Here is a 22,859-nt window from a genome sequence, read left to right as displayed (position 1 = left end):
CCCTGCAGCTCCTGGCCACCGAGACGGCGCCCGGCTAGCCTAGAGAGGCCACTTCCGGCCGGAAGGGAGCCGAGGCTTCCGCTCCGCCGAGGCGCAAGATGGCCACGGCTGGGGGCGGCTCCGCGGCTGACCTGGGAAGTCGGGGTCTTCTTCGCCTGTTGTGTCTCTGCGTCCTCCTGGCAGGTGAGGCCTCCCCGACCCGTGAGCTCCACTCTGCGAGGAGAACCCTCCGGTCCGCCCAGCCGTCTGCCTCCTGGTTCCCGTCCTCCCGCCCTGTAAATCCCCTTTCTCTTTCGTTCCCATCACAGAAGTTCCCCCTTCCCGAGACCTGAAGGTCTCGTCTCCCTCGTGCCTCGTCGGGTCGCCCCATTCATTACCTCCTCCTGCAGGCCACCCGCCTAGACTCTCACTTTCTCCGGATGCCTCCTTTCCCCAAGTCCCGGGCCACCCCGCCCACAATCAAGAAGGACAGGTGTCAGCTTAGCTTCCTCCCTAACGCGAAAGCAGCCGAGTTTTGTGGGGATAGGGCAGCGCTAGGAGGATAGTAGATTCCTCATTTGTTTCTGTGTTGATGCCACCGTAAACCCTGTGCTTTGCCTCAGTTTGTCTCAAAAGTAAAGTGAGACAAAAGTAGGATATGGGTACTTTTCACTGTAGACGGTGGAATAATAATCAAGGAACTTGAGGCATTTATAATGGTAGATGGCTTTCTAGTCTGTCAAGTCTTAGAAATGCAAACCTGTCGGTGTCTAACCATGACCACACCTTCCACCAAATCCATATTGGTTTCTTCAAAGATTTCCCAACGGAGAAACTATAGCCACCCCACACTTAGATCAGCTACTGGTGCTAGGTTAACTGACAGGTGTGTGGCCTACGTCTTCTCCCAATTCTCCTTGTGCGTGACCTTGCGGTTTGATTACACCTATAGTAGGTCTCCCCTCAGGAGGCCCCTTAGGCCAGTTCCCTGTTCTTTCCATTTCCCTCTCTCTCCTCACCTGGGACTGTGCTCAGCTCCCAAGGCCCGGTAATTTGTGGCCTTTTTGATGACCGTGTTGTAGGGAGTGTCCTGGGGGATTGAGTGTCAATGTCTGTCTGTTCTTCATATCTGTATCCAAGGAGGTAGCTTCTCTGGAGATGAGCAGAAAAGTAGAAGTGATAAGTAAAAGTGTGGTCACCCATGCAACCAGAAGCTGGTACATCTGAGCTTAAATGCCTTTCCTTTGACAAATGGAGTTTTCTGTCTTTTAGCTTCACTGTCAGTTGCTCTCTGTAATAAGCACATAGCTGGGTGTCCCGATGATGTGCCCAAGAAGTGAGAGGAGTAGACATTAGTCCTGTTGCGGAAAGTATGATATAGCCAAGCCGTACAGTGAGCTAATGACAAGATGGAGCCTGGTGCTATCATCTCTCAACTTTTTCCTAACACTTTTTATCTTCTGATCAGGTTTGTGTGTGGGAAACTCCGTGGAGAGGAAGATCTACATCTCTTTAAATAAAACAGCTCCCTGCGTCCGTCTGCTCAATGCCACTCATCAGATTGGCTGCCACTGTGAGTTGAGGTTGGGGTTTGTGTTTATGGCTGTTGATATTTCCGTCTGTGGCCTAGATATAAAGATCTAAGTCCTGCTTAGAAGTCTCAGCATACAAATTATGCTATGTGGGTGGGAGGTGATAGATAGTTAGGCAAACCAGGTAAGATAATTAGGAAGAGCTAACATTTAGTAAGTGTTACTAAACTTCTTAATCATGCATCTCATTTAATCTTCATGACGTAGCTACTATTATTATCTCATATTACAAGTGATAAAACTGAGACTTAAAGAAGTTGAATAACTTTTCCAAGGTTATCCTGCTCTTATTAAGTGATGAAGCCTGGATTTGAGTCCTGGTGGTCTTAAGTTCTAAGCCAGGACTCTTAACCACCCAGTAGGTTGAGTGGACATATGCTGTTTTTTAAGGAGAAAGACATTCCATATTCTATGGAGCCCAGAATATGCCCTCTGATCTTTTTGGAGCCAAAATGGCCTTTTACAGGCAATAAACTATTTGAAGAGAAGGCATTGAGAAAGCCATATAATTGCAAGACGAATTAGTAAAGCATTTGAATTTGTCTTCATACTTTGTAAATGTGTTCCAAGACAGGGTACTGTGACAGCATGGTTATAAAACTATGAAAGGGGGGGGGGGGGGAATTGTGATCTAAAGGTTGAATCCCAGTTCCCCTTCTGCTTACCCTGCTATCTGCAGATTTTGTTCTGGGAGTGTAGGTAGCTCTGTCAGATTGTTTTTCAGGGAAGCAGGAAACAGAATCAGATCTTGGCTCCTTCGTCATCCAATGGGTCACCTCTGAATTTCACTTTACGTCCATAAAAACAGTTAGCATATTCCTGCTCAGAGCTAATAAATGTTTATTGATGATGCTGAGTAAGTAGTGTGCTCTCAGCAGCTCTCTGGTTTCCTGAAACCTCTCAGGTTGGTAGGAGAAAAGTGGAACACTTGCTCAAGGTGGCAGTTACTGCTTTTCTACCCATCCTTCCCTGAGCTAGACTCCATGTTCACTGTCCCATGTCTCGGCCGCAGGAGGTGCTGGGAGTAGGTTAACCGGTTCCAAACAGTTCCAAATAAAGTTGTTGTTGGACTTAGTTCTTAAACTGGGCCTGTGGGTAGAAGACAGCAGCTCCATTGTGGGCTGAGCTCAGACTACCCTGGAGCTGGCTTCCAAGTTCCCCCTCTGGGAATGAGTCACTCTGCTGCAGGTTCTTAGAGCAGCCCTGTGGGAGGCAGAGCCCCGTGGCCAAGAGCCAGTGCAGAGAAACCAGGGGAGGAGCTGGACTCTGCCACTTCCTCATTAAGATCTTGTTTCCTTTCAGCCTACTCCTTTATAAGCCTGTCTTCATTGTATCTGCATATCTTCGATTAGGATTGCTAGCATGGTGAAATGAAGGAGAAACAGACCCAGATTTGATTTCTGATTATAATGCTCTGTTTCTGTTGGACCATTTGAAAGTGCTCAAAGGGCTTATGTAGGATTTTTTTTTTTTAGTTCCTTCTTTTCTTTCCTTTTTTCATGTAACCCCACAGTATGAGGTAAATAGAGTGGAAAACTTCTCACTGAAGGCCCAGAGAAAATAAGCAAGTTACTTAAGACTACACAGTCACTCATTGGAACCCAGGTTAGAGTCCAGGTGTTTGAAGTTCAGTGTCACAGCTTATCTTCTTCCTGTCCTGGGTCAGTCTGCTCCTGGCCGAGGGTGACCAGCCGAGGGCCTTTGGAAACCCTAGGTCCCCAGAGAAATGAGGGGAATCCATACCAGCACATCTCCAATTCACTTAAGGCCCAGCAGTGAGGAGACTGTTCTGGAGACCTCAGATTCTTGGTGAACTTGACCTAAAACTGGCCAAAAGCAACTAAAGCTACTCTCAAATAGGGCAGAGGAATGAAGGTCTAGGGAAGCTACCGAGGCCAATGGAATCTACACATGTTTTCACAAAGGAAGCTGCAGTGGCAGAACAATGAGCTAGAGATTTATCTATTTATTTATTTTTAAAAATATATTTTATTGATTTTTTTTTTACAGAGAGCAAGGGAGAGGGATAGAGAGCTAGAAACATCAATGAGAGAGAAACATCGACTAGCTGCCTCCTGCACACCCCCCACTGGGGATGTGCCCGCAACCAAGGTACATGCCCTTGACCGGAATCGAACCTGGGACCTTTCAGTCCTCAGACCAATGCTTTATCCACTGAGCCAAACCGGTTTCGGCTGAGCTAGAGATTTAGAGCCTGCCATTTTCTGGAGGAATTACAGGCTTTGTGTTTGCTGTCCTAGAATCTTGTATATTTGGCTAAATGCGCTTGAGGGAAGAAAGCAAGAAAATGAATATTAATGAACAAGGTCTCCCGAGTAGACTGCTTGGGCTCTTTTGTTCTCCATTGCCTCCTGATAGTCCTCAGGTGGAATGGGGGCCTTTCAAGTTCAAGTCTAGACGTGGTTGTATTAACCCAAATGTCCTGTAACATGTTTGGGGATAGATGATCTGCAGTCAGTGAGCAAAGTCAGAATCGTCAACTGTGGGAGCTTTCATTTGAGCCTTTCTGTCCTGGCAGCTTCCATTAGCGGGGACACAGGGGTCATCCATGTGGTGGAGAAAGAAGAGGACCTGCAGTGGGTGCTGACCGATGGCCCCAACCCCCCTTACATGGTTCTGCTGGAGGGCACGCTCTTTACCAGGTAACAACTGCCCCTGTCTGCTGGAGACTGTGTGCAGAGCGGGGAGGTTCAGGGACAGTGCTCACACTGTGAATGACAGCTTCCTCGGCTTCCCCGGTCTGAGCAGCACAGGGGTGGGGTGCCCTCACCTGGAACGGTCACCGTCAACAGGAATTATCTCGGTGACCTTGTAAGTAGAACTCTAGTGAGTAAGGACCCCAGGGAAGCAGGAGGGGTGCTCAGGGTCACACAAACACAGGGTAGATGAGATAAGCCCTGAGCTCAGATTGGGTCTTGGTTCTCTCAGACGTTAGCGGCTGAAAAGACAAGAAGTGAGTCACCAGTTTGATTCCCCTCATTCCCATTTGTTTCAGGACATTAGGCTGCCTGATGAGCTTCCTGTCTTCCCTCATGTCATTCCCTCCTGTTCTAGGAAGGTGATGGAGAAGCTGAAGGGGAGCACCAGTCGAATTGCTGGTCTGGCAGTGTCCTTGGCCAAGCCCAGTCCCACTGAGGGCTTTTCTCCTAGTGAGCAGTGTCCCAACGATGGGTTTGGTAAGAGCCCAAAGGATCTTTGGAGCCCTCTGTCACCCAGAGCTCATTGTTGTATCAGTCTTGTGTCTCTGTGTGTGTGTGTGTGTGTGTGTGGGAGCGTGATGAGGGAGGGTAATCTGTGTGTAGTGTGAACAACTGACACCCCAAACAGAAGATAGTGTTTCATGGTCTTTGCCATTCATCCCTTTCCCCTCCTGTTTCCTCTTCTTCCACTGACCTTCCATTCTTGCTTCTTGTCACATGCTTAGACCCCTAATTGGCCAGCTTAGGGCTCCCCAATACCGGGGCCTGTTTTATTGTGGGTGGTGACAGGTTGATGCTTGCTTCTTTGGGTTCTCCTCTTTCGGAACTCCTAGTTCTGACCCTATAATATCTTCGCCTTCGCTGGTCCTTAAGTGCTTGTGTCCCAACATCTATGCCTCCTCCTCTTCAGGCGTTTACTCCGACTCCTACGGGCCAGAGTTTGCGCACTGCAGGAATGTACAGTGGAACTACCTGGGTGATGGCTTGGCTTATGAAGACTTTAGTTTCCCCATCTTTCTTCTTGAAGATGAAAATGAAACCAATGTCATCAAGCAGGTAATGACTCTGCCAGCTCCTGGCAATTCCAGTAGAAAGAGGCTTTTTTGGGCTCTCGTTTGGAGGGACTCTCAGTCTACATGTGCACTCTCTGAAAGATATTGGCTTCAAGAAGAGGCAGGAAATTTACTTCCTTACATTCCCCTCTCCCATTTCTCTCCTGCCTTTACTGCATTAAGGGCCTAGACTGGAAGAAAATGTAAAGGATACTTAATGTGAAACAAGGTAGAAAGTCCTGGTTAAGAACCCCTCGTATGATCAAAAGAGCATTGGGCTAGGAATTGAGAGATTCAGTTCAGAAATTCCTGGAGTTCTTTTCACCTCCGATATTCTCTAATTCTAGTATAGCTTCTTCATGTTAACACACAGAGCAGTTAGATTCATCCAAAGTTACATGCTCAGATGATGTGCAAGCTGTCTTGAATTGGACATTTGATTTCCGGTTCAGTGTTCTTTACATCAAATCACATTAAAACAGTGGCTGATGCAGGTCATTTGACGCAGGTTAATTTCATCTGCCCCCAGCTAGGCCATTGAGTCTGTGCTCCTTCACAGCTCTGAGTTTTTCTTTGACCTTATAGATCCTGTGGTTGTACCAGACAACTCTCACTCAGGGACAGGAGTGGGAGTGGCTTCAGGATAGAGCTGGGCCTTCCCCTTCCTGGGCAGTTTGGGAGGGGCTCCCAGCTCGCTGCCTCAGTGGGGTCCATCTCCCCTTCTAGTGCTACCGAGATCACAACCTGAGCCAGAACGGCTCGGCACCAGTCTTCCCGCTCTGTGCCATGCAGCTCTTCTCGCACATGCACGCCGTCATCAGCACTGTCACCTGCATGCGGCGCAGCTCCATCCAGAACACCTTTAGCATCAACCCAGGTAGGTCAGGACCGAGGCATGCTGGGTGTACTGGGCAGAGGCAAGGGACCAGCGTGTTGGGAGGCCTGTGGGGGAGGAGTGGGCCCAGGCAGGGAGCACTGGTGGGAGAAGTGGGAACCATTCTCAACAATCCCATCTTGTCCCTAAAGTGGGCATTGGCAGGGAAACCAGTGTGGAGCAGTGGAGATGGAGAAGGTGACTGACAGAGGCCATGGTCGCTGGTCCGAGGGGCCTTCACACCTGCTTTTATTTCCCTGGGAGACCCTGACACCAGCTGATTCTCACTGTTTGTTCCTGCTCAGAAATCGTCTGTGACCCCCTGTCCGACTACAACGTCTGGAGCATGCTTAAGCCCATAAATACATCTGGGACGTTAGAGCCTGGTGACAAGGTTGTGGTTGCTGCCACCCAGGTGAGCGCTGGCCGCTGAGCGAAGTGGGCAGGGCTGGCACAGGAAGGGCAGGCGGGCCTCGGTGACACGTGGCGGTTGTCACGGTGGGAGCCTCCAATGGAGAGGGACCTGGGCGGTGGGACTCACTGCAGCACATGAGTGTTCACTTGACTGAAACAGGAGGGGGGCCGGGCCTGGTTCTCATTTCCAAGTTCAAAGTCCTCATTTCCTCCCTGCCTTCTCTGCCGGACCCAGCTGGACAGTCGTTCCTTTTTCTGGAACGTGGCCCCCGGGGCTGAGAGTGCTGTCGCCTCCTTCGTCACCCAGCTGGCCGCAGCTGAAGCTTTGTCCAAGGCTCCCGACGTGACCACCCTGCCCCGCAACGTCATGTTCGTCTTCTTCCAGGGGGTAAGGGCTCTGGCTGAGTGGGGTGGCCAGGGAACGGGGGTGGGGAGAAAGGTGGGCGTGACCACCATTTGGGGACGATCTCAATACTTAAGTTGTTATTCAGCAGACAGCTTCTGCACGTGCCTGCAAGTATCTCCCCCTCAGAGACCCCTGTTTTAGGAGGCCTCTGCATCCTGACCTGGAAGTGGTGTCCTGTCCCCCCTTCTTCCCCCACTGATCTCATCTACTAGAGGCATTCTTCTGCTTTTATTCCCTGGGCCCCTTTACTGTCACTTCCACCCGGGAGCCCCGAGGCTCCTGACTCACTCTCCCACAGCCTGGCCCGGGACTAAGGAACAGCAGCTGCGGCTGAGCTGGTGGAGATACGGGAGGGGCCAGAAGCGGCACATGGCAGCTGATGTTTGCCTCAGGCCTTCCTGAGGCTGCTCTGCTCTTTTGGAGGCTCAGAAAGTCATGCGGTGCATACATGTGGGGGAGAGTCAGAGCTGGGGCGCGGGGTAGGGAGGAGGAAAGCCACATGACTGTGAAGCTAGACTGCAGCTGAGGTGCATGAGACAGTGGCCTTTGTGCTGAGAGCTCTGATCTAGCCCAAGGCTGCCCTACCCCTTTGAGTCCCTCCATTCCCTTCCCCTCCCGTCTCTACCCCTCAGGAAACGTTTGACTACATTGGCAGCTCGAGGATGGTCTATGACATGGAGAGGGGCAAATTCCCTGTGCCGCTGGACAACATCGATTCGTTCGTGGAGCTGAGACAGGTGTGCAGCGTGTGTCCTCGCCCCTTCCTTTCTGCTCGGAGTCCCCTCCTCTTTTGTTCTGTTGTCCTCACTGCAGGCATCACCTCCTCTTCCCTTGCCTTCTCCTTTGGTCCCACTCCTTTCTCCCACCACGGCAGACCTATTATAAGTGTTGCTTCTTCGTCCCTCCCCAGGTGGCCTTAAGAGAGTCACTAGAGCTTTGGATGCACACAGATCCCGTGTCTCAGAAAAACCAGTCTGTACAGACCCAGGTAATCTCAGCATCTCTCCCCTCACTTCTCTTCGCCACGGCTCAGAATGGGGGCACCTCCTTGTCCTGGCCCTCTCCCCACCTGCCCCCCAGGCCTGAGAGACCGGACCTGAAGCTGGGTGTTGGTTAAAGGGTGAACACCGTGCTGCTGCAGCTCCCCAGCAGGAACCATGAGCTCAGCTCCTGTCACTGGTTCCGTGGGACGGCAGTTCTCTGACCATTTGGCGCCTCACAGCTATTGCTGTCCATTGAGGACTGGGTAGTGACTGGCTCCCTTCTCTCATTGCTGCCCCCCAGGTCCAGTTGTCCAGGCCATGCTGCCCCATTCCTGTCATGTCAGACTCCCAACCCCAAATGCCCTCCACTTCCCTCACTACTTGTTCAAGCTCCTACCTCCTCTCAAAGCCCAGCCGTAGGCCTCTCTTTCCGTGAGGTCTCTTCCTGCCATTGCAGCTTTAGCGTCCCTGCTCTGAGCTTCTACTGCCCTTACCAGCTGGATTGCCTGTTTTGTATTATTACTTGTCCCTGCAAGTCTGCACAACAAATAGGCGAAGCTTTTACTGAGGATGAGGCAGAGTTCTGCAGACAGGGGGGTTTTCCTGTAAATAGGAAAACGCAGGCCTCTTCCTCATTAGGCCATCGTTCAAAACGGACGGTGGGAGTTCCAGGAGGTTCAGGAGGCCTTGATCCCAAATGCCTGAGGCATGTAGGTCTAGGAGGGCTTAAGGCAACCCCCCAAGCCGGCCACTTGAAGTAGGATGCATTTCAGGTCTAAAAGGCCTCCTGCTTGCCTTTCCCCAGCCTCCCCTGAGTTAACCCCCCGCCCCCATCCCAGGTGGAGCGCCTCCTGACCACACTGGAACAGAGCAGTGCCGGGGTCCCTGTCGTCCTCCGGAGGCTGAACCAGTCCCAGCCTCTCCCACCGTCTTCTCTGCAGCGGTTTCTTCGAGCTCGAAACATCTCTGGTGTTGTCCTCGCCGACCATGCTGCTGCCTTCCATAACCGGTAAGAGGGGCCGACGTGCGGCTCTTCCTTCTCAGGGCGTCTGCAGCCGGGTCCATAGAGAGAGAGGTCTCCCCACACCGCCTCTCCACAGCCACCCCTTGTGTTCTTTGTTCAGTGGCCGACTTATATGTAGCCTGGTCCCTCATCTGACTGGATGTTCCTCTTGGAAAACATTCTCCCCTTAGCCCTTTCCTGCAGTCATCCCTGCTTGTGATTCCTCTTCCCCCAAGTCTCTAGGGGCCTGACTTCCCCAGGGAAGGCATCGTCTCAAACAGAGCGCTGGCATGATGATGGGGCTCTCGAGGTGTAGGACGGAGAGCTGCCCCTGTCGGGCCCACCCGGGGGTGCCGCAGCCCGTACTCTGAAATGCCATGTGGTTCAGTGTGAGGGTATAGTATCCCCCTACAGGGGAGGGAGCTCCAGAAATGAGGGGTGAGGCCTCTCTCCTGGGCCTAGACACCTCTGAACTGCCTCTCACTTGAGCCCGGTGGCGGGAGGCGGTGGAGGGGGGACCTTCTTCCTCAGGCTGGACTACCACGCCCCCAGCTCCTTCCTTTCCCAGCAGGCCAGAGGTGTTTCTGAGTGAAAATGCTTCATCTCAGGTTCTCTCCCCACTTCTCATTTATCTTGGGCAGCAACAGTTCTGGGGCGTTAGGTCAATCTGGTCCCAGTTTGTCATCCACTTCGGGGTGAGGGTGACCATTGAACACATTTCGGACGTAGGCGGCTGCCTTGGTTCTGTGTGGACAGGCGTTTAGGGGCAGGAAAGGCTGGGCGCTCTTCTCTTAGCCTTGCCTCTACGGTCCGCCTCCTGGGGCTCCCCAAGGAGCGGTGAGGTTTGACCCAGCGTCGTGTTTGTGTCCGTGAGCAGATGTGCTGCTGCCCTCTGCTGCAGCCCTCTCGGTGTAAATGCTCACTGGACAATCCACAGTTGCTCTGATGACCCGTGGCAGGCTTCGCCGGAAGTCGTGTCAGCCATCCTCCTCTGCCGCCACCAAACACCGCAGGAGTGTCTCCTGCCTTTAGAGATCTCTTGGGGAGGAGAGTCCTGCGTTCTGATTCCATTCACCTTTTCTGCCTCGTCTGTCAGGAAACGCTTTGTATTTAACAAACCGCTGCCACCCCTATTCCTCCCTCCCCTTTCTCCACACCTTCAGAATGGGACCCTAATCTCTCTACCCTTGCTGGCTGATGAAAAATGAAATGCCACGTTGCGGCATTAGGGGCAGGAGGGAGGGGCAGGGCCCTGGCTGAGCGTAGCCAAGGCTCGTGCTGGCTTTCCCGGCAGCTACTACCAGAGCGTTTACGACACTGCTGAGAACATCAATGTGAGCTACCCTGGACAGCAGAGCCCCGAAGAGGACCTGAACTTTGTGACAGACACTGCCAAGGTAGCCCTGGCCCGGGCTGGGTGGGAGTGGGGGTCGCGGTGCAGTGGTTGGAATGGTCCTGTTTGGGGTTAGAGAGGTGGGCCATTCAGTCCCCTTCCTCACCTCCCCCAGGCCCTTGCAGACGTGGCCACGGTGCTGGGACGTGCACTGTACCAGCTTGCAGGAGGAACCAACTCCAGGGACACTATTGAAGCCGATCCCCACACAGTAAGAACAAACGGGCCCTGGCTTCCTTCTGCCCATTTATGCTCAGACCGCCCCAGCCTTTATATCTCCCACACCTGGGAGTTCAGCGGGCCTGTCCGTGCCTGGAAGAGCTGTCAATTGGGCCTCGTGAGCCAGCCACTGTCCTCAACCCAGAGTCCATCTGGCCAGCCTGGTCTCTGTCTCATGACTTTACCTTTACTGTGCACTCAGTCCCTGGGCTCCACATCACAGCTCTCTCTTCTCACTGCCCATCCTAGGTTACCCGCCTGCTCTACGGCTTCCTGGTTAAAGCCAACAACTCGTGGTTCCAGTCTATCCTCAGGCAGGACCTGCGGTCCTACTTGGGTAAGCACCTGGCGTGGGAATGGGACCCGGCCAAGGAACGGGAGGGAGAGAGGAAAAGTCATCATTTTGCTTTAATCTTGACTTTTTTTCTTTTTCTTTTTCCTTTCTTCGCTCCTCCCCTCGTCTCCCTTTCTTTCTGTTTCTCTTCTGGCTTCGGCCAATCTTGGGCTCTTCCTGTCTCTGCCCATCTGCCCTGCACCTTCTGTCCACCACATCCCCCTTCCCCGTGGCGCCCAACCAGGTGACGGGCCTCTGCAGCATTACATCGCCGTCTCCAGCCCCACCAATACCACTTACGTTGTCCAGTATGCCTTGGCAAATCTGACTGGCAAGGTGGTCGACTTTACCCGAGAGCAGTGCCAGGACCCAAGTAAAGTCCCCAATGAAAACAAGGATGTGAGTGGTAGTGGGTGTCGGAGGTTCCCCGAGGGTCCCTTTCCCTTGGGAAGTTGGAGGCTCTCCTAGGCCCAGTTGGACCCCCGGGCTTGGGATGGAGAGGTGGCGGGAGGCAGCCCTTTGAACGTGGGTGTTGAAGAGGCAGTAGCCTAAGTGGAAAGGGCCATCGAAAGGGTGAAGGGAGAGAGTGAGAAAGGGTCGCCTCAGCCCCTACGCTGGCCTGTCGTCCTGCAGCTGTATGAGTACATGTGGGTGCAGGGCCCCCTGAGCCCCAACGGGACAGAGCGGTTCCCCTATTGTGTGCGTTCCACGGCCCGCCTGGTCAGGGCCTTGTCTCCTGCCTTCGAACTCGGGCACTGGGGCTCCACCGAGTACTCTACGTGGACCGAGAGCCGCTGGAAAGACATCCGCGCCCGGATATTTCTCATCGCCAGCAAGGAGCTCGAGGTGAGATGGGGGAGGTGCTGGCAGAGACCTGTTTGGCTCCTTCCTCTCCCACCGCCCAGGTTTGACACAAAAACCTGCGGCAGAGCTGTCCCTTGTCAGCGAGGAGGTCCCCGCAGGAAGCTTGTCTCCGCTGAGAGTGTGAATCTGTGCTCTCGCTGGAGCTGTGCTCTCAGAGAGACCCAGGGACGCTCCTAGCCCTGTGGCCCCAGGCAGGCCTACCCCGGCGGAGGCAGACAGCATTGACAAGGGCCTGAAGCAAGGCAGTCAGGCATGTAATTGCCACGAGAGAACCCCAGTTCAGGGTCCTGCCTTCCAGTAAGTAGTACAAGACAGAAGCAAGAACAGAGGTACCTCACTTCTCTTTTAAAAAGGGGAGACTAAGCCTCCAGCCTGCGGAGCTGGTGCTCTGATTGGCCAGTACTTGGTGCTCAGAGCCAGCTCCGGGAATCTGATGTCCCCCTCCCAGCCCCAAGCAGTTACCCAAACTGCACCGAGATCATCTGAGCGCACTGTCTCCCCGCAGCTCATCACCCTGGCCGTGGGCTTTGGCGTCCTCATCTGCTCCCTCGCCATCACCTACTGCATCAATGCCAAAGCCGATGTCCTCTTCATCGCTCCCCGGGAGCCGGGGTCTGTGTCTTTCTGAGGAGAGCCCCAGCTTCTGCCAGCTCTGTGGTTCACCTCCTAGACCAGCTGTCCTGCTGGGACAGAAGCCACTAGTGTGTCACTGGGCCTTCTCTGGGCCTGGCTCAGGCTGGGATGGACAGAAAGAAGTTCGAGAAAGAGACTGAGGGATAAACACGTCCTCCCTGCCCCACCCCCCAGCTCCCCGTCCATCTTCCCTTTCCCGTTCCTTCTTTCTCCCCGCCAGATCCTGGGATGACAGACAGCAGCTTCTGCTCCTATTTAAGTCCATCCACCCTAACTTACCCTCCTTCAGCATCCCTCCTCTACTCTGTCCACCCTCCCTGGACCTCCCTCTACTCCCCACCCCACCTGTACCTCTCCACCTTCCTGGCCAGGGAGAATGGCAAGGGTTGAATGCCAGGAACAATACCAGGATGCCCTGAGGAGGGGCGGGGGACGGGATCTGTGGGCAGGTGTGCTGCGGGGTGGGCATCCCACCTCCAGCCCACAGTGCTCAGTTGTCATTTTTTAAAGCTGTAAGATCTATTTTTGTTTTCTTTCCGTGTGTGTGTGTGTGTGTGTGTGTGTGTGTAAATATATAAATAATGGATTTCATTAAAATAGATTATCCACCCCCCCTGTTATGTGTGCCAGGCTCCCTTGTTCTGGGAATGGGACCGGGAGTCACAAAGGTGTTGTCCAGGAGGAAGGCCCATCACCACCAGCCGGGAGCCCTGGTTCTGTCTCAGACAGTGTTAGCAGTTTCTCCCCACCTTTGTATTTCACAGCCATTTCTTTTTTAAAGATATTTTTATTGATTTCAGAGAGGAAGGAAGAGGGAGAGAGAGAGACACACACATCAATGAGAATCATTGATCAGCTTCCTCCTGCACGCCCCCTACTGGGGATCAAGCCTGTAACTGGGCATGTGCCCTGACCAGGAATCAAACCATAACCTCCTTGTTCAAAGGTCGATGCTCAACCACTGAGCCACACTGGTTGGGCTGACAGCCATTTCTCTCTTCACTTTGGGATCCTGGAGGGTCCAGAGATGAAGGGAATACAGCCCTGGAGTAGCTCTCGGATGGTGAGGGTAGAGACAGACACTCCAGAAGAGGTGTGACCCAGAGTGGTAGGTGGCATCGGCCGGGCTCGGGGCAGTGTGGTGGCATTCAGGGAGGCCGACAGAGGAGGAGCACTTGTGTGATTTAGATTCGCTGGCTGTGGAAACTGAACCCAGAGAAAACACCGGTCACATTCGGGAACGATGAGCTGCTCAGTGCCCAAGCCCCAAGGGCCAGCAGGAGCGGCTGGGCCGGGTAGAGAAGGCCCTTGGATGGCCTGCTAGGGAGCATAGCTTTCTGTTGGTGGGCACTTTGTAGATCAAAATGAAAGTGGTTTGGGACTTGAGACACTAGTTCCCTGGGTCTTTGTGGAGGCAGCACTCTGTAGTGGCAGCACAGCTACGTGATGGGCAGGGGCTGAGTCAGCGGAGGGGGAAGGGCTGGCGGGAGGGGCTAGAGCCAGCCTCCCCTCACCGAGGCCAAGAGGCTGTCTCCCACATATGGGGGGTGGGAGGGAGGGAGGGAGGAGGGGAGGAGGGGAGGGCACAGGGATGGAAAAAAGCTTGGGGGTGGGGTGGGCACAGGGATGGGAAAGAGCTGAACATTTTCAGAATCCCAAACCCTCCTCTGAGTTTCCTGATGGGGATGCTTACCTTTTCGAATCCTGCTGAGAGGAGGTGGTTTTTCTCCAAGTTCCCTCAGGGGTGTGTGTGGGGTTCTGGGCAGTGGACATGCACGCTGCTTCCCCCTCCCCGCGCCCCCCCCCCCCCACACACACACACACACTCCTCCAGGCTGAGCTGGAGAAGCCGGCTATGCTGGCGGGAGCTGAGCGAGCTGAGAGCAGCTGCCGCTGCTTCTGGGCTGGCTCCACACCTCCCTGAGCCAACAGGTTCCCAGCGGACAGCGCCGCTTCCTCTAATGCTGTGGCTTCAGGGAGCAGGGAAGTGACTGGGTACCAGTGAGGGGGCTGAGCAGAGGGCAGGCAGAATCAAGGGGATGGTGGACAGGAACGGAAGTCCAAGCTGCAGGTCCTTCAGTAGCCAGCCTGCCCCCAGGAGAATCCTCAACAAGGCTTCTGCCTTTCATGCTGTCCCACCTCCCTATCCTCTCCCCTCCCCAAAAACACAGAACCAAAGGCTTGGCCGCTCTATGGCTCTCAGGGAGGCCAGCTCCTTTGAAGGGGCACAGGCCCTCTGACCCCCTGGGGCAGCCTTTCTGAGACTGGTCTGGCTCCTTACCAGGTACCTTGTGACCCGGAGACCCCGTGGGACTGGCCAGCAGCCACTTGGGGCCACGGAGTTAAACTCTGTAGCCTCCTCTGCTTGCTCTAGGCGTAGCTCACCCCTGTGCCTTCTGACATTTATTTCCCAGCTCCTCCCTTTCCCACAGGGGTTCCTTCCCTTCCTGCTCCTTCCCAGTGGCTCACACTGCACCTTCTCTTGCACCCACCGTCTGCTGAAAGCCGGGACCAGCCTCTCCCTCTGTGACCCCTCGTCCCTCAGCCCTGGTGGCTTCCTTCTGTTCCCCACGCCTTGCCCGCTGCTCCTGAGGGCCCGTCCTGGGGGAGATTTTTTATCCAGAGTCTGGTGTCCTGCCCCGAGATTCTGCCTCATTCAGTAGGACTTACTATAGTTTCTTCCAGGGACCGTATGATAAGACCTTAGAAGTTCCGTGCAGGGTCTCACCTGTTTGGCAGGTGGGGACAGAAGCCCAGAGGAACCATGTGGCTTACATCTGCCCTGGCAGAGTGGCAGTGATCAACTCCCAGAGCATGGCTGTGGGGAGGCACTGCCCCAGCCTTATAAGAGGGTGTGGGGCAGGCCACCTTCCCTCAGAGACCAGAGCCCCGAGGTCTAGATGGCAGGAAGGGACACGACGCAAGATGAAACCGCCAGTGGCAGCAGCCACACATGCTCCTTGCAAAGCGAACCAGTGCTGTGAAGGTCTGTGGAGTCGGAGGGTGGAGGCTTTGCTTTGGATGGGGCCAGTCAGGGGGCTTTCCAAGGTGCAAGAGGCCAGGAGCAGATTTCCCAGTTGCCCTGATGCCCTGGACTTTGTTAAGGGCCCTCCCCCGCTCCGGGCCCAGCATGCCCATCCACACGGTGGGAGTCCCAGCTCTCTGAGGTCCGTCCTCTGCTGGCACTGAGGTCTGCCTCTGTGCGGCCTCCCTTTCTTTCATCTTAAACTCCTCAGGGCAGGGCTGATTGAAAGGCTGATAATTCATGAACTCTCTATGGTATTGGGGTCAATCCAGAGAGGGAAGCCCGAGGGGCACTGACTGCCCTCCGACTCGGACGCAGTGGAAATGGGGGGCCATTGTGGCGCAGTGTCATAGGAAAGGCCTGTCACTCTCATCCCGTCCGCAAACGAAGCTTGGCCTGCTTGACCGGAGCCACTGACAGTTGAGCTTGGGAAGTGGAGACCCTTCCTTGTAAGGTCCAGGTCTGAAAGGGCCTAGGTCGGATTGGAGGGAGCTCCTGCCGCCTGCGTGGAGGGGGAAAAAGAAGCCGTAGCCCAGTCCCAGGCAGAGAACCGAGCAGGAGCGCAGGGGGCATCTCAGGAGGCCTGAGAGGGTGATGCAACGGTGAGTAAATGTTGCCGCCTCTGGCCCAGGCTGGCTGGCTGCTCAGGGGCTGGGGGCTAGGACCCTGGAGTCCTCACTGTCTCTGCTCTCCCATCCACGGAGGGAAATTAGAGAAACTAGAGGAAAGGAAGGCAAAACAGAGGCAAGAGGGTGGAGGAGGGTGGGGGGGAGAGACAAAGAAGTAATGGGATATAGGAGGTGGGGACACCTAGTAGGGCTGGAGGAGGAGAGGAGCCTGGGAGAGCTGGAAGGAAGCGAGCCCGAGGGGAGAGAGGCCAGGTGGGTGTGGCTGGGAGGGGAGTGGGCCTGAGCTGGTGGTGACAGATGGGTGGACACAAAGAAGAGAGCTTCAGGGAAGACAGATGGATGGGGGAGGGAAGAGCCTGGGGGGGGGGGGCAGTGGTCGGAGGTCATAATAAGATGGGAGATGGGCTCTGAGCTGAGGAGAGGTGAGTGGAGAGGAAAGAAGAAAGGGAGGCTGCCTTAGGAGACAAAGGCTTCAAGGCCAGGGGCCGGGGCGAGAGAGGGCTCGGGCTCGGGCTGAGGGGGGCTTCCAGCCAGGCTGGCGGCAGGGACTGACAGATTGTGCCGTTAGCCAGAGCGGAGACCCGCTGTCCCCTTCTAGAGGCCCAGAGAGACGGAGGCAGAGAAAGAGGAGACCACATGGAAGCAGGCACAGAGAGACCCTCAAAGATGCAAGAAGGTCCAAGATGTGCAGCCGCTCCCAGGAGCGCAGTGCTCCTTCCAGCTCTCCTGTCCCCGTGACCCAGAGCACAGACCCCAGCCAGTGGCCCCTCCCCGAGGGCCAGGCAGTGCGGCGCAGCGAGGGTTAACACTGTCTGCTCTCCTTGCCAGCGCTCGCCTGGTTGGGTCCCCAGGGCTCCCCACATATGTCACTGTCTCTCCTGCCAAACCCTCTGCTTCCAAGCTCCCTGGGCCCCCGTCCACCCTCAAGGACCAGGCCTGGGCCCCAGGGTCTTCCCTGCACACCAACCTTTCTTCTCAACAGCCTATCTGGAAGCCTGTGTGGAGATAAAAAGAGATTGCACTGTCCCTCCCAGTGGTTTGAGCATCAGCCGCGCACCAAAGGGTCGAGGGTTCAATTCCCCATCAACGGCACATACCCAAGTTGCGTGTTCTATCCCCAGCCCCAGTTGGGGCACATGCAGGAGGCAACCGATCGATAGGTCTCTCTCACATCCATGTTTCTCTCCCTCTCTCACACCCTCCACACCCCCTTCCACTCTCTAAAATCAAGGAAAAATATCCTTGGCTGAGTTTGAACAACAATAACAACAAAAGGTTGTGCTAAGCTAAAAAAAGAACACCTGTAAAATGCAAAATATCAATCACCATAGAGCCATCAGCGCCCCCATCGGCAGGCCCTGCTCCTGCCCTTACAGCAATGACCCCCAAGGCTCTCCTTCCCGCTCAGCCAGCACTGCCGGCACCCTGAGCTGACCCAGAGCCTCCCGGCCTCCCGCAATCATGCCCCATACACGTGTAGGCAACTTCTTGCTACCGTCAGGTCATGTGCATGGTGTAAAGGCTGGGTGAGCAATGTCACAATTCCCCTGGCCTTGTGCAGTACAACTTGCCCACGCATTGTCTGAATAGAGCCCTGTATGTAAAGCAACATTGTCCCCGCTTCACAGATGACAAAAGTAGCCAAAACCGGTTTGGCTCAGTGGATAAAGTGTCAGTCTGCGGACTGAAAGGTCCCAGATTCGATTCCTGTCAAGGGCATGTACATTAGTTGCAGGCATATCCCTGGTGTGGGGTGTGCAGGAGGCAGCTGGTTGATGTTTCTTTCTCATCGATGTTTCTAGTTCTCTATCCCTCTCCCTTCCTCTCTAAAATATCAATCAAATATATAAAACAAACAAACAAACAAAAACCCAAAAAACAACATCAGATGACAAAAGTACACTCAGTCAAGGTTAAATGACTTGCTCAAGGTCACCAGGACTTGGACCCAGGTTTACTGACCCCGAGGTTAGTACACTTAGAGGTTCTTTCTACCACGCCACGCTCTATCACACACTTAGGCTCTTTAGCTGCTCCCTGAGGAGCAAACACCGACCCCCTGAGTGATGATGACTGGTTGGAGGCCCCAGAGTCCAGGATCCTGAGATGACAGATGCAGAGGAGTTGGGGTGGCTCCAGAGCATGCTCAGACCCCCCTTTACCGGCAAACCTCCACTTGCACGGGGGAGAGCATGGGTCACATATTTTAAGGCTGGAGGTTGCAGGGTCAAAGGGTTGCCACTAAAGGGCCAGAAAGGAGGGAGTCTGGGTGCAGGGATCTGTTCCTCCCTTCTCCGCACCGCCCTTCCCAGCCCCAGTTCCCTCCGGCTACTAGGCTCTCTAGGTTCTGCCTCTGTCTCCCTCAATGTCTTACCCTTTGGGGTCAGTAACAGCCCCTCATCTCTATAGTTCTGTGTCTCCCCATTTTGTCCCTGACCGGGGGTAATCTCCCATGCCTTAGGTCTCTGCCCTGTCTTGGGGCTTCTTCGGGCCTCTCTTCCGGGATCAGCATCGGTCCATCCCTGAGCATCTGTGTTTCTCCCAGGTCTGTGTCTGCATCATGGTCTCCTCTTTTCAGCATCTCGCCTTGGCCCTGCCCCACTCATATCTGGTACATCTGAGTCTCCCATAAAGCCTTGGCCACCTGGCAACCATGCTCCCATCCTCTCCTTTTCATCCCCACTGCCCCCATGTCTCCATCTCCCCGTGACAAGTCTTCTCCTTGCCTGCTACCCAATGACTATTTGCCCGCCCTCTCTCTCTCTCTCTCTCTCTCTCTCTCTCTCTCTCTCTCGTCTTTCCCCCTCATTTCATCTGCTTCCTTTCATCTCCCATTTGTCTGTATCTCTCCTCTCCCTCATGGCACACTCGCCTGAGACTCTCGGGCTCCCGGTTCTTGGATGGGCGAGAGGGCAGGAGGGTGGGGGAGCAGGATTGTTGTTGCTGGGGGCTCATTAGGTGGAGATTGGTTTTTAATCAGCACCATGGCAATGATGATGCAAGAACTCAGATGCCACCTGATCCCCTGCCCCCTCAACCCCCCTCCTCCAGCCTCCTTTCCCCTCCAGCTCAGCCCATCTGCTGGTGCCTGGGCACCTGTCTGGGCCTGCCCAGGTGGGAGTTGGCACCTCCCAGGCCTGGGGTTGGAAAGCGGTGCGGGAGCTGGGGGAGGAATTGCAGGACTCCCCGCAGGGAATGCCTCACCCGGGAGAAAGCCCAGCAAAGGCTGATCAGCGAGGGAAATGGCAAATGCCTCAGACAGCCTCAATGTGGGCTGTGGCCCTACTAAGGTCCGGGCTTGTCGCTTGCATTATCTTGCTTAATCTCCAAGGCAACCTAAGAAGCAGCTGGAATGAACCCCATTTTACAGGAAAGCACAGTTGATGGTCCTTGTTGGAAGCCACACCTCTGACAGGGATCTCTTCTCGGTGGCACGCTGTTTCCGCAGCCCCCAGCCATGGTTCCTTCTGGGCGCTCCCAAAGGGTCAGCGAAGACATGCCCGCTGAGTGGGCAGAGGACTTCAGATTCTGACACCTGGCCCGTTGCCTTCTGTGCTTCCCTAGGTCCCAGCTCCTGCCACTCCACACACACACACACACACACACACACACACACACACACACACACGCAGGCTGGGGCAGCTCCGCTATTGATATGAAACTTAATCAGTGCCCATTTGCATGTAATTTTGTATCTAGTTTTCTCACTGCTCATTAGATACCCCAGCAAACGTGAAGTCTGCTCGGCTGCCCTGCCTACTACCCCAGAGCCCTTCTCACGCTGGGTTTTCCTCTCTCCGCCCCGTGGCTCTGTTAGCCCTGACTTTCCTCTAAGATCACCTTTTCCCCAGGGGGTCAGGCTGGGATGGGCAGCCTCGAAAAACTCCTATAGGGATCTGTGTCAGGAATCTGATCCTGCCGCCCAGGCGATGGGGTAGGGGGGAGAAGGGGGGCTGGGATAAGAAGGTGGGGTGATTGAGTTCCACAGGGATGAGGCCAGGGCCTGGAAAGTGGCCACAGGCAGTGTGGCAAGGGGGCGGTGGTACCAGCTTTGGAGGCTGAGAGCGTGGTGAGGGCAAGGACTCTCTGGCTCTCTTCTGCCGCTTAGTGCTGTCCACATGTGCTTCCCGAGACCTCCCTGCTAGAGCCAGGAGAGCAGCCTTCCCAGGGCCAAGGAGACACGGGAAGGAGCTGTCCAAGTCGTGCTGGGACTTAGACTGGGACCGTGGCACTCACACGGAGCTTGCTGAGGGACTCTGTCCCTGCTGCCTCTTCTGAGAGGCCGAGGGGCTCTCTGGGATCCTGCCTGGCTCTCGCCCCGGCCCCACCCCTTCCCCAGCTCTCCATTTCTTGCTTATGAAATATGCATGGAGAACAGATGTCCCTGCTCCCCTACTGCCTCCCCCCCACCCCCAGGGCCAGCCCCCAATCCCCAGCTCCCAGGGTTAGGGGGGTTCCCAGGTCCTTCTGCCAATGGCTGCCTGGCCTGCCTGTTTAATATTGATGAGGGGGGAGCCTGGGCCAGCCAATGGAGAGCTGGGGGTGTGTGTGTGTATCTCCATATATACACACACATAGGGCTGGGCCAGCTCAGGTGTGTATGTGTCTGTGAGTGTGTGTGCGTGTGTGTGGATACTGGTGGCCCCAGTCCCTGGTCGAGCCCACCCCTTCCGCCTGGTCCTACATCCCCACTATGCGTGCCCCTCTCATCCGCCCTGGAGCCTGTGCAGCCACGCCACGCTGCCCCCGAGAGCTCTAGAAGGCTGGTCACTAACTTTGCAGACGGATGAGCTCTGAGCAGCCAGAGGAGACTGGGGCTGTCAGCGCTGCCCCTGTCCTGCCAGCGTGGATCCCCTCACAGGGTCCTCCTAGGTAAAGGGGGGACCGTGGGCTGGGGAGGGGTGGGCGTGTCCCTCCCGCTCTGGCTCCAGTCCCCTCCCAGAGCCTCCCTCTAGTTCTCTCTCTAGTGTGCTGTGTCTTCCCACCCTGCACCTCCCTCTGCCCTCTTCTCCCTGCTGGTTCTGTGCCCACCTGTTCTCAGTCGGGTTGGGGATGGCAGAAGCGGGGCAAGAAGTCTTGTCCTGGATGCTTGGAAACGCTGCTGTCCTTGGTCCTCGGAGCCTGGAAATTTGAGACCAGAAGTGGATTTGGGGGTGAGGACTTGGTGGGTAAATAGAAGCCGCTGCCAGGAAAGGAGCCGGGAAGGACAGTGGGCCGGGTGGAGATGGGGCAGGGGGCAGGCTGGGAGCAGACAGATGGGGCGGGAAGACATGGCAAGGTAGTCAGGGGGCAGGAACCTGGGGACAGGGGAAGGACGGGGCTGTGATCGATGTGCTGAGATCCCACAGCTGAGATCCTGAAGCCTGGGGTGGTGAGCTGGACAACTGAGCCTGCGCCGGAAGATAGTGATTGTGGGCCCCCCACACTATTGGACCCCAGAATACGGGATGTGTTCTACATTTCAGCACTAACCACCTTGTGTTTTGTGTTGTTGTTGTGTGTGTATGTGCCAGTCAAATGATGACCTTGCACCCCCTCTCCCCCAGCTTAGTAACTGTTGGTCAACTACAGTTGAGCCTGTCTTCTGTGCAGTGGGGTGGGCAAGCTTGGGGGTGCCTGGCCCCTGTGAGACTGTCTGTCAGGCAGGAGAGCCAAGGCTGATGAGGAAGGATGATGGTGGCCGTGAGAGAGCTGAGCTCACAGTGAGTGGTCCACTGTGCCCACTGAACACCCCCTAAAGCAGAGCCCTCTCCCCAGCCTTCCCGGCCGACCATATTCCTGCTGCCCTGCCCCCCCCCCCCGCCCTCCTCTGACCCCGGGGACAAGCAAGCCTTAACTAGACTTCATCATGGTGCCCCACGAAGCAGTCCACACCCTCCTCTGCAGGCCAGGTCTGAACTGGCCTTGGGCTGGGGGAGCTGATTACTGTATGTCCCTTTCTCCAATCTTCCTTCCAGAGGAAGGTCGGAGGCTGTGGAGGTCAGAGCTGGAGGAAAGAGCTGGTCCTGAGCAGGGGAGCGTGGCCAGGGAGGTGCCTTCCCCTGAGTCTAGTGGACGGGGTGTGGGACCTGCTGTCCGAGTGGCTGTGTTTGGGAGCGGGGTGTGGGCTGGGAGCCACAGAGCTGGGGCAGCTGTGCCGAGCTCCATATGTCCCAGTCCACTCTACAATGGGCAATCTGCAGGTTTATTCCAGCCTCCTCCCTGCCCCACCACACACACACACACACACACACACACACACACACTCACACACGGAGGGAGAGTGGGGCCAAGGCTCGCAGTTCTTCCCTCGCTGGCAAAAGTTTAGAGTCACAGCTCTACGGACCTAGAGCTTCAGTGTTGCTCAGTTTTGTTTTTTTTTCTTTTTCCTTATTATTATTTTTTAAATTATTGTGGTAAAAAACACACCATGCAATTTACCACGTTAAGTGTGCTGTCCAGTAGCGTTAAGATTATTCACATTGCTAAACAGAGCTCAGAAATCCTCATTTTGCAAACCGGAAGCTTTATGCCTATGGAACAACACCTCCCCTTTCTGCCTCCTCCCAGCCCCCGGTAACAACATTGTACTTTATGTTTTTGTGAAAATGACTACTTAGATACCTTATTTAAGCGGAATCACACAGTGTCTTCCTTTTTTAACCCTCACACCCAAGGACTTAGAGAGAGAGGGGGAAAGAGAGATGGGGGTTGGAGTAAGGGGGAGAGAGAGAGAGAGAGAGATCAATCTGTTGTTTCC

At 55.0% G+C, this 22,859-nt stretch overlaps 1 protein-coding gene across 1 annotated transcript; it reads left to right on the top strand.

The window, feature by feature from the left end:
- The first annotated feature begins 39 nt into the window (after positions 1–39).
- Positions 40–13,078, top strand: NCSTN (nicastrin). Its single transcript, XM_084865871.1, has 17 exons — positions 40–183; positions 1,448–1,552; positions 4,111–4,234; positions 4,647–4,768; positions 5,202–5,347; positions 6,070–6,220; positions 6,523–6,632; positions 6,867–7,019; positions 7,670–7,774; positions 7,948–8,025; positions 8,860–9,029; positions 10,318–10,420; positions 10,532–10,627; positions 10,885–10,972; positions 11,214–11,368; positions 11,603–11,815; positions 12,339–13,078. Exons 1-17 carry the CDS (start codon positions 99–101, stop codon positions 12,459–12,461), a joined length of 2,127 nt encoding a protein of 708 aa, XP_084721997.1. The 5' UTR covers positions 40–98; the 3' UTR covers positions 12,462–13,078.
- Positions 13,079–22,859: the final 9,781 nt, after the last annotated feature.

The sequence above is a fragment of the Pipistrellus hanaki genome, assembly GCF_964339955.1.
Source record: "Pipistrellus hanaki genome assembly, chromosome: 18".
Taxonomy (NCBI): Eukaryota; Metazoa; Chordata; class Mammalia; order Chiroptera; family Vespertilionidae; genus Pipistrellus; species Pipistrellus hanaki.
The sequence above is the reverse complement of the archived record's forward strand: the minus strand, read 5'-3'. Positions and strand labels throughout refer to the sequence as shown.